Source organism: Colias eurytheme, chromosome 9 (genome assembly GCF_061535395.1).
Source record: "Colias eurytheme isolate Ceu_HAF_F1 chromosome 9, ilColEury1 Martin Lab GWU primary, whole genome shotgun sequence".
Taxonomy (NCBI): domain Eukaryota; kingdom Metazoa; phylum Arthropoda; class Insecta; order Lepidoptera; family Pieridae; genus Colias; species Colias eurytheme.
In genome coordinates, this window is record NC_142988.1 from 7450341 (window position 1) to 7461993 (window position 11653).

Consider the following 11653-nt stretch of genomic DNA (forward strand, 5'->3'; position numbering starts at 1 on the left):
CCCTGCGCCCCAAATTCTATTCTCATATTTTTATTTCAATTGCCCCAGAACAATCACACGGGAACATCTTATTTATTTCTTACTTTATAAAAGCAAAGGTTGAGGTCAAATGCCATACAAAGGTTATACAAAAAACAAATGACAACTCACTGAATGCGTAGGGATTTTGATAGCCTTGTTTCGATAAATAAAATTCATATTTTTAACAAAACATTGTTAGATTTTTTATTAGTATAATTGGTGCTTAAAATGAACTTTACACTTTTTGATGAAACACATCTAGCACATAAACAAAATGACCAGACCAAATATGTCTGGTCCTGGTTTAATAAAAAGGGTAAAACTTAAAACAAGTCGTCGTGGTTCCAATAAAATAAAATAATGACAAAGGAAGGTCGCACGCACGCTCGGTCGGTAACCGCAGACATAAACGTAAGTCAATATAGGTGCTTAGGTAAATTATAAACACGTCTATTTCATCAGTTATTTAATCATGCTAATTTAGGTAAAAGGAAACAAAAGAAATTGATTACGTTTAAACGTCATTGTTTTCATATAACGGTTAACGGAGATGCAAAGATAGATGTTTAGAAACATTACATCATGTTACATAGGTTTGGTATGTTATATTTTACCCCCTGCTAATTATATAGTTTATTATGCTATTTTCACTTTCTATTTACTCCAACTCCAATATCAAAGAGCAAAGTTCACTGTTTATAGAAACAATATTTTTAATAGAAAGAATAACAAAAACAGATTTTTATAAATCTTCAAATGTATAAATTATCATAGTTATACAATTTCTAAACAAAACGAATCCGTGTGACGGTGATCAATGTCGTAACATTTTTTAGAGGCGCGACATGCGCGCCACCTGTACGTACAATATAGAAACTATAGTTTGTCTACTCACTGCTAGGTGGCGCTGTATACAACAGTATATTCAAACATCTTTTAATGAATGACTGCTGCTGAACGCCACGCGCGGGTCGTATGTTGTACGCACTTATGTCAACGAACCCGAGTTTATTGCCTTTACATTATTCACAATATTATAATTTTATTAATTAATATATCCATTCACTTTTTAATTTTATTTCATTACTAATGTTTTATAAATAAGCTGCTCACAAAGAAAATATAAAAGTAATAACAATAAATTTAAAAATTTGTTTTACATTCAATGATCAAATGAAATAATTTAAATAATTATAAATTAACAAGAACAAATAAAAAAGTGTGCACGCGTCATAGTATTATAATTTATAGATGCTCCTCTTTTTAACCTATTACCTTTTACTATTTGGCATCGTATGATCTCTCTGACTCACTACTATAAATAGCATTCTGCCGAGTACCAACTTATTTATAAAATGCAATTGTTTTATACGCTAATGAATGCCACTGAAAACATTAGTGTACAGTATACACGTGTTAGGATATTACTGCATCAATACGCAGGCTCATTGTTTCTTTGTTCGTACGTTGGCCGACATATTTCAGCGCGTTGTGGGTCGCTTATTTTTTCGGCACCGATCCGTGGTGCAGGGCATACGGTCGATGACCTGATCGTTAGCGCCGCACGCCTCCGACTTACAGCCTCCTTGCCGTAACAACTTTTACGGTCAACGAATGTATGTACGCAACATGATCATAACCTACATTATTTTTGAACTGTCAGCTTTAAAGTTCGTTGATCCCGCTGTTTATTTATTGAGAGCAGCTCGAACTGCGGCGTTGCACAATTTATCTATTAGAAAGGTATTTTTGTAAACCATATAAGTAGTGTTGTTTACATTTACTGCTTTAATTTTTAGAGTTTAACTTTTGACTGAACTATAGTTTAAAAAATTACTTTTAGTTCTCAATATTTTATTTCCCATGGTTTGTTCATTTTATCCATCAAGTTTATAAATTTTTAGCGTTCCCAAATTTATAATTATTAATTATTAATTATTTAGTTATTCGTTCCGCAATTACTGAACATGTTATTATTACGATTCACTTATCATCCCCTATTTTGGCATTTATTTTTGATACCTAAAGTAGTCTTCTACATATAATATTTATTATCCCACATTTTTATAGAAATCAAATAATATAAATTTTACTCAGTAGTTTATGCTTAAAAAAACAAAGCACTAGTAGAAGGTACATAATTTACAATTGCAACAATGTCTTAATATTAAAAATTAGACTTTATAGTTTATTACGATGTGCAACACATAATCGCAATATCATAAAATACAATATCAATTCATAGTTCGATACGGGATATGATTCACAAGTGCTACGTGAGTCAGCAGCCAAAGTAAGCGTTATCAAGTAAACATCAGACCGGCAAGCACGTAGTGGACTATTGATACCGTGGGGTCGCTTCCACAGAACCGATGCGTCAGCATTTTGACTGAGCCAGTGTTAGCAGTCATTGTCCTCGGCACCGTTAGCCGACGCATTAGCGCTACCTTTCTGTGACAACGCCAATAAACTTAGCTAATATCATATGGAGATTGTAGATACTTGGTTTTTACGTACACTGAGAAACAGGTCCACGGTTGCGTTCTAAGATTTGAGTCGTAGGTTTTGCAATTATCTTTCTGTACCTTTTTAAAATCTCTTATTATTAAACACCTGCAATGTACAAGAAACTTGTAATTGTTATAAATTAAAAACGTATTATAGACTTATTATATAAATATAATTTTAGACGTTATTAGTGTTATTCGATGCCATAAAAAAATTGAACTTAAATGGCGAAATTAATTATTAACTTCGATAATAGTTACTTACGTGTAACAATAACAAACACACTTAATAATAATCAGTTTAAGTATGTCAATGTAACGTTAATGACAAAAATTAAAAAAGTCGGTTCACTTAATAACGTTTACGGCTAAGCAACGGAGTTATGTCGAAAATTCTAGAAGGTGAATTGGTAACCTACATTGCACTGTCGAAACCCTGCGGTACACTTTATTTGCCGTTCTTGTAAATTATTTTAATGACTCATGGGGATTGTACAATATCGTACGGGAAATTTATTTTAAACCTTCATGGATAAATACTTTTTGTTTTTATTTACTTTGGACACTTCGAACTGTTTTTGTCAATGCGTATGAATAATAATTTAGTAGTTAGCACCGAAGTAAAATAAATCAATTAGTTTACAATGGTGAAAGGATTTAAATATTTTAATCCTACATATTTTAAATAAAAAATAATATTAATAAAAATAGGTGTTAAATAATCCCATATTTGGAAAATACAAACAATTTATATTACGCTTAAGTATTTCTTGTTCTTAGAATTAAATTGAAGTCAGCGTGCTTATCAATTAACTACGGTCATTGACATAATAACACTATTTTCCCGTGAACCAATTTTCAATGTGGGGAGTTACAATTATGCATAACAATAATATTATTAATTTATTAATATTAATTTGTTTCCATATTCCTTTGTTCGACACTTTTTTATTTTAGTTTTCAAAATAATTTTTACTATTTCTACAATCTTCGTTTATTCATATATAGTACAATAAAACAAAATAAGTCATTCATAGCAGAATTTATAACAAAGACATTTCCAAAACAGTATTCCTTGCTTTAATTCTATCATAAATCATAATACAATAATGTACATTAATGGGTAACATTTAAGTATTAAATGTAAATAGGTACAGTATACAGTCTATTAGTAACTGAGAAGGTACTTGTCATGAATAGCTACCTGCATTTTTGATATGACATAAACCTAGTAGGCTAGGCTATGATATACGCTTATATGAGGTGCGGGGTTCGGGTTGCGGGGTGAGCGGGTATGGTTTTGTTTTCGCGGCAGAGGTTCGTCGACCTCGCTGGGTCGGTCACTGCCCGCGCTGCGACCAATTATGGGCCACTCGCACAGCGCACAATGGATCGATGGCAACGCGAAATTGGGCCACAGAGTTTGTCTCCTCTCGCCCCGCACCGATTTTATGCCCTCCCTTGCAAATTTTATTAGGAGTATTGTACGTAATAGACAAAAGGTGACTCAATAAGATTTATTGAATAACGTAAACATAAAATAGGTTGTTTATGAAACTAAAACTGTGTTATAGTATAACTCTTTTAATCATACCGATGACTATGCGATTATAATAAAATCCATTAGGGGCTCAGTAGATCTTACGTCTTACATAATAAACACAATGAACCGCGGTTATGTAGTGTACCCATTATACTAAGTATAGCTATAGAGCATCAGCGCGTCGGACTTATACATTTGATATAGAATTTAAAATTCAGTTAATGCACCCCTAGTAGTAGCGCGCGCGCATTGAGGTAGGCCGTGACGCATACTCGACGTCACCGGGTAGAGCCGGTCGTCGGCCGGGAGCTAGGGCGCGGACAGGTCGGGAGCGGCGCGGGGAGCGCGGGCAGGGCTGTTGTGCAATCGAGCGGTCGACGACCCGGGGTGAACGGCCGTACGACGCCCGCCGGGATGCGCCCGGCCTATATCCGGCGCACCGGTGCAGCGGCAGCGGCGCATTCTAGAGCGACGAGGACCGTTAGGAGCGCACGCGGTGAGGCGCGCGGGGACCGAGCACTCTCACTTTCTCGGTTGGGTCGGCGGCCGGCAAGTAGGTCGCGGGTAACTGTGCGCCGCCTGCCGCAGCGCCCGCACAGTCCGTCGTCAGCCACCAGTCGCGTCGGTGCTCTGCGCGCTAAGCTCGATAGTCAGTAGTGTCAGTGGCGAGTGATTGCTATTGTGAATGGTGTCTGGGATGGCTTGCACTGAGCTGCGCGAGCGGCATTCGGTGTTAGTGAGCATGTTGGAGGCGCGCCGCGAGTCCAGCGACTCGGGCTGCTCCAGTGACGAGAGTTCTGATCCTGAACGTGATTCTAATTGCCGCTGTGATCCTCAGGGCTTTTTCCGACGGTCCATACAACAGAAGATCCAGTACAGACCGTGCACCAAAAACCAACAGTGTTCCATCCTGAGGATAAACAGGAATCGGTGTCAGTACTGTCGATTGAAAAAATGCATCGCCGTGGGAATGAGCAGAGATGGTGAGTTTTATAATTTTTTTATATTTTACAAAAAAATTGTAACAATTGTTAAACTGTGTGAAATAAATAGTGAAGTTCTCAAAAATAGTAAATTTCGTGTAATAAATTAGTTAAAATTTGTTAATTTTAATGTATTTCACACAGTGTAAAATTGTTATAAATATAAAAAAATATGTTTTAAAAATAATTAAATAAATAAAAAGTAAAAGTAACTTCAAAAATAAAAATATTAAATCCTATATGCTGTAAAAAATAAAGAATGCATTGCAGTTGACATAACATAATAATATTTTCCCAATTGATATTACGTAGAGTCGTGCGCGCGTATACCGCATCTAAATTAGTACGCAATCAGCATTGGAAGGTCGCTCGCGCAATCTCGTGCATTTAATAGATATTCTGTCATCCGAACGCGCCAAGTAGGACACGCGATTTGTGCCTAGTGGTGATCGCGCGGCGCGTGTTGCTTCACGATCAGATCCTATTTCGGAGCGCGCGGGGCGGGAGGGCTGGAGGACGCGTGGTGTGGGAGGTCGGTTATGCAAGCGCGGGTGAGCGCACGCTAAGCGGGTCGTCGGCCGTAGTTGCTCAGCGCTTTGCTCCGCTCAGCTTGTTGCGACATTCGCTCTACTCGTACGTAGGCTCCCCTCTTCGTGTCGTGCGCGGTGAAAGCAGAGAAAGGTGTTTCGTAAGCGAGAGAGTGAAATTTGTGTTTTCACTTTCGTAACGAGGTTCATCGCCCCCGATTAATTGTTTAATCATAAACTAAATTATCTCATGCAATTAATGTATGATATATACGTTCATGGTCATGTAACTTTCATTATTATCGTATGTTGGGCACATATACCAAAATAGATGGTTTAATCAGGTATACAAATTTAAAAGGCATGCATGTCATGTTCCATTTTACATGTATCCGTTTATAATAAACTAAGAAAAAAAAATTCAATTCAATTCATTCATTCAAGCAACATTTCCATTCACCACAAATACGCTTTGAGTTAGTTCAACTACTCGTCACTAGATGGCGCTATAAGTTGTCAGCTGATTTACGTTGTAGAGTCTACAATCTTCACACTCGTGGCTCTCGTGCCAAAGTAGAGTTTAGTTTTACGGTAAATGTTAATTATTTAATTTTTTACCAATTTGTGTAGACATTTAAGTGTAAATTCCTATACAAACAAAATAAAAACAAAATTTACATTCTATTATGTTATAACTTATATTAGATTTCTTTTTTATTACTTAAAATTAAACAATTTTATCTTCAGAAAATTCATGAATTATGTCCATTTAAATTTCAAAGTAAATCTACAACTCAAAAATTCTTGAAATATTGCATACAAATACGATATATAAAGATTTCATAGAGATATATGTATATGATTATCACATAAATTATAAATTCTCGTGGTATACTCGAAAGTAAAAATCAAGGATAACAGAGCCCGTTTAAATTTCTAAAAAAATGAGGAATTAATGAGACAATTAGTAAATCGCGCGAATTAAAGCGGGGTTGCGGGGAGAGATCGCGGCAGAGAGCAGGGGCCTGCGCGGAGTTTATTGACGGCGCCCCCCCGGCCCTCCTCCCCCCACCGAGCGCCCTCCCTCCTCAAGTTCAAGGTTGGCGAGGCGCGCGCCGCGGCGCAGTGCGAGGGAGTCCGGCCCGCGCATCGGTCGTCAGCCCTCATTGCTATCGCTATGTCAGTGCGTCGCTACGCAGTTCGCCACGAGAACTCGAGGCTCGCTCACAGTGCTTCGATCGTCGCAACCCGCTAACTACATCGCGGTGTGCGAATAAATTACCACACTTTGGATTACCACAAGGATTATTTTTCGTGCATAACATTAGTTGACGTGTGATATGTGACACTTGTTTTTAATAAACAATAACGTAGTTACCAATTTTAGTTATCAGTGCCTGTTGGCTGTGAATTTATTAGTGTTAGTGTATATTGTAATGGTATCGGACATGGGTGAAGATTTGCCAATACTTAAAGGCATCCTGAATGGAGTCGTCAAATATCACAATGCTCGTATGTATTATGATGAATTAATTTTTAATTTATCAATAATAATCATGTTTCATTAATTCAATTTTATATTGAAATAATTTAATAACAGGTACCATATAGGTATTATATATTATTAGTATTTGCCAAGGAACTGAATAATAACCTAAACAAAAATAATAATATACTAAAAACTAAAAAGTTAATAATTTTATCGGTTTTCTTATATTAATTACATAGGAGCAGACATGTTTTCATGAATTAATAAAACAATATTTATATTTAGGTATGTTTAGTTTTCAATTTAGTTATATAACATTATTTTTCTTTTAATTAATTCTTATAATTAATAACATTATTTTTTCTTTATAAATTCTGATTGTTATTTTATTACATTTCTACATTGAAACTCATCATGCTCTCCACTATCTTTTATACAACTAAAGACGCGACGGTTTTTATTATAAAATTTTCTTCTCTTAGTTATTAACTTTTTTTAATTTCTGAAACAAATATTGTATGAATTTGTAAACAAAAAACCAAACGACCACGCATTATCGGCGACCCACTCTAGACATCGCATCTGTCGCGGCCTACATGTGCAGGGAAAGTCGGGAGAAATGGCGAGAGGGCGCTCTCCGCTTTCGTTTTCAATCGTGTGCTGAACGCGCAAACACTTTCACCAGCGCTGGCGCATGAACGCCATAAGCGGCACGCTCGTCTCCGTCGCATACTACCTTTCGATCCGCGACACGTCCGCCGCGAGAAAGTTGTAACACTTTTTAACGTGACCTCGCAGATCGCGCTTTGTCATTACGAACTAGTTCACTGAATCGAAATGCGCTCAACCGAGCCTGCATTTTTAAAACGCCAGACGCAAGGGTCGGTCGACCTTTCCGCCGGCCGATGAACTTCTACCCTCTTTCGTCAGCTGCTCGCACACATGGCTCTCGATATGGTCGTTTGTGTATTTGCACGTATTTAACGACAGCTGCACTGCGTTCTATGTAAAGACCACGACCTTGCTCAATATTTTTTGTGTTAAATTCGTCGCTCGATTTATTTAATGTAGGTATGTAATTAGTTTTATATTTATATTTTTTCTCTTTTGTTACAGCTGTGCGATTCGGACGCGTTCCGAAGAGAGAGAAGGCGCGTATTTTAGCTGCAATGCAACAATCTTCCTCATCACGGGCTCAAGAACAAGCAGCCGCTGCTGAACTAGATGATGCACCCAGATTACTAGCGCGAGTGGTGCGAGCTCATCTCGACACTTGTGAATTCACTCGCGACCGCGTGGCCGCCATGCGTGCGAGAGCCCGTGATTGTCCCACCTATTCCCAACCAACTTTGGTAAGCATTCTTTGAAAATACCATAAACAATATTTATTGAAAATCTTTATTTATTTTTATTTTATATGATTATGAATACTTTTACTTATCATTGTTCTCTTTTGTTACAGGCTTGCCCTCTAAACCCTGCGCCAGAGTTGCAGTCTGAGAAGGAATTCTCTCAGCGATTTGCGCACGTGATCCGTGGCGTGATTGACTTTGCCGGTCTCATTCCCGGCTTCCAGTTACTCACTCAAGATGACAAGTTCACGTTGCTTAAAAGTGGTCTTTTTGACGCCCTGTTTGTGCGACTCATTTGTATGTTTGATGCTCCGCTCAATAGTATAATATGCCTCAATGGACAATTAATGAAACGGGACTCTATTCAGAGCGGTGCTAATGCGCGTTTCCTAGTGGACTCTACTTTTAAATTCGCGGAACGTATGAACTCTATGAACTTAACGGATGCCGAAATCGGCCTGTTCTGCGCTATAGTTTTAATCACACCTGATCGGCCGGGACTTCGCAATATTGAATTGGTGGAGCGTATGCACGCCAGACTCAAAGCTTGTCTTCAGACCGTCATTACACAAAACAGACCAGACAGGCCTGGATTTTTAAGAGAACTAATGGATACATTACCAGATTTGCGTACTCTGAGCACTTTGCACACAGAAAAGCTCGTTGTATTTAGAACTGAGCATAAAGAATTACTCAGGCAGCAAATGTGGGGTGAGGAGGAAGGTTGCTCTTGGGCTGACTCTGTCGTCGATGAATCCGCACGAAGCCCAATCGGATCAGTGTCGAGCAGTGAATCTGGTGAAGCCGTCGGTGACTGTGGTACACCTCTGCTCGCTGCCACACTAGCGGGACGCAGACGGCTAGATTCTCGGGGCTCTGTCGATGAAGAAGCTCTTGGCGTCGCTCATCTAGCACACAATGGGCTCACCGTTACGCCAGTGCGACCACAACCTCGTTATAGAAAACTAGACTCCCCGACCGACTCGGGTATTGAGTCAGGTAATGAAAAACACGAGAGAATCGTCGGACCAGGCTCCGGCTGCTCGAGCCCACGCTCTTCGCTCGAGGAACACTCAGAGGACAGACGGCCGCCCGTGCCCAACGATACGCGTCTCGATGACATGCCAGTACTGAAGCGCGTGTTGGAAGCTCCTCCGCTGTACGACACCTCCTCTTTGATGAACGAGGCATACAAGCCACACAAGAAATTCCGCGCCATGCGCCGCGACACCGGCGAAGCGGAGGCCCGCAGCGTGCCTCTGACGCCGTCGCCGCAGCCGCCGCAGCACCCGCACCCCGCGAGCCCGGCTCACCCGGCGCACTCGCCGAGGCCCGTGCGCGTCTCGCTTTCCTCGACGCACTCCGTGCTGGCCAAGAGCCTGATGGAAGGGCCGCGCATGACGCCCGAGCAGCTGAAGCGCACGGACATCATCCAGCAGTACATGCGGCGCGGCGAGGCGGCGGCGGCGGGCGAGTGCCCGCTGCGCTCGGGCGCGCTGCTGGCGTGCTACCGCGGCGCGTCGCCGGCGCCGGAGCCCGTGCTGGAGCTGCAGGTGGACGTGGCGGACGCGCCGCTCAACCTCTCCAAGAAGTCGCCGTCGCCGCCGCGCTCGTACATGCCGCGCATGTTGGAGGCGTGAGGCCGGCCCGCGGAGCCGCGAGTCTCCGCTACCCCACCCCGACCTACTTTGAATTAAAACAAACTATGTAGTTAATGATCGTTCGCAAATCGGTTAATATATTATATGTGATAATTCGTTTAAGACGCGTGGTTGCGTGGCCGGTGCAGGACGAGGAGAGCGCAATAGACTGAATAATAATTTAAGACTATATAAGTTTAATTTATAATGCATTGCAGCGCCGGTCGCAGTGTGTTTGTGTGTGTATCGTATGTATGTGAGCGTGCTCAGTCATTTGTTTGTTAATATAAATAATGACAGGTTGTCGAATTAAAATAAAAGAAATTGTAAAATTTATTCATTTTTTTATTTACCCCTCAACAAAATACAACATTCATTTATTTATTTGTTGCTCTGCACTATCAAGCAGAATGGTGTCTGATAACCATACCTACAAAGAAAATGAAACTAAGAAAATGTAACAGTGAAATGTAACAGATATAATATACAATTAGCAATTACCTTAAATTAAATAACAAAGATTAAAAGAGTCACACTGTATAATTTTCTATAGAAACAGATGAAATCTTAGTTACATAATACCTATACAAATTTATATCATTTGAATAATAGAATCATATAGAATAGAGAAAAATATTACATTTGATAAAATATTTACAAATACCTAGAAAAACTAAAAATATTTCACAACAATACATCTTTTTTCAAACCAGGAAAAGACTAACTAAACGTCACTGATACTAATAGATAAAGCAAGGCAATGCTGAAGGTTTCCCAGACTACTAAGTAAACTGATGCGATTGTAGCGATTGCGGTCGATGGCCGACCTAGCCTGCTTCCGCCGTGCCTACGCGACGGTGACCCTTCCTCACGACTCCACCGCTCGATTGTTCCTACTTCCGCACCCAATAGTTTCCTCATAGGACATCAATGAAATGAGATTATAATTTATAATTATAGCAGCGACACAAACATTACTGAACCGATTTTTACAACATTGATTCAAGGTAGAAAAGAACCAGAACATAGTTAGTGACAATATGTATTGAACAAAGTGAACAAAGAATTGATCTTGATACATAATCATTATTCACGTCAATATTGTCTGTTGTAGTCAGTATTGTATGAGATTCAAATATAAGCAAAGCGCTAGCCTATTAACCTAATTAGAATATTCTAAATGAAATATACAAACATGTCTGGATATGAAATCCAGCGTCTCAAGATTGACCTCATCTCAAGGCCTCTACAGCTATTGTTATGTTTAAACATCTGCCAGTTTGTCTGGCCTTCGGAGATTTAAAGGAAAAATTATTATTAGGAGACATGGTATTACCGATTTACGTCACTTTTACAAACATAACATTATTATACATCTAAACCATAAACCATCACAGTCCACAGATGGTATTTTTTAAGGGTACCTAGTAGTTAAACGAGTGACTGTAAATTAAAGTTTTAGTTAACAAAAATAATTAATTGCGGTGTCAGAATTACTAAGTGAGCGACTGCCTGCGAGCGATAAAAAAATAATAGATCGGCAACTAACAAACATTAATTTGCGTTACATAAAATACAAAATGAGCAGCTT

The 11653-nt window shown here is 39.4% G+C and overlaps 1 protein-coding gene across 4 annotated transcripts in view; it reads left to right on the forward strand.

Annotated features, from left to right (window-relative positions):
* The window catches only part of Eip75B (Ecdysone-induced protein 75B), a 40512-nt gene extending 30114 nt beyond the window's left edge, over positions 1 to 10398 (forward strand). For 3 of the 4 annotated variants that reach the window (XM_090105803.1, XM_090105805.1, XM_090105804.1), the window contains exons 3-5: positions 4910 to 5054; positions 8187 to 8422; positions 8533 to 10398. In XM_090105803.1, coding sequence (XP_089961929.1) covers positions 4910 to 5054; positions 8187 to 8422; positions 8533 to 10062 — 1911 coding nt within the window. In that variant the 3' untranslated portion in view covers positions 10063 to 10398. Of the gene's footprint in view, positions 1 to 4909; positions 5055 to 6508; positions 7094 to 8186; positions 8423 to 8532 lie in introns of those variants that run through there. The other variant, XM_090105806.1, reaches the window with a different exon arrangement.
* The last annotated feature ends 1255 nt before the right edge of the window (positions 10399 to 11653 follow it).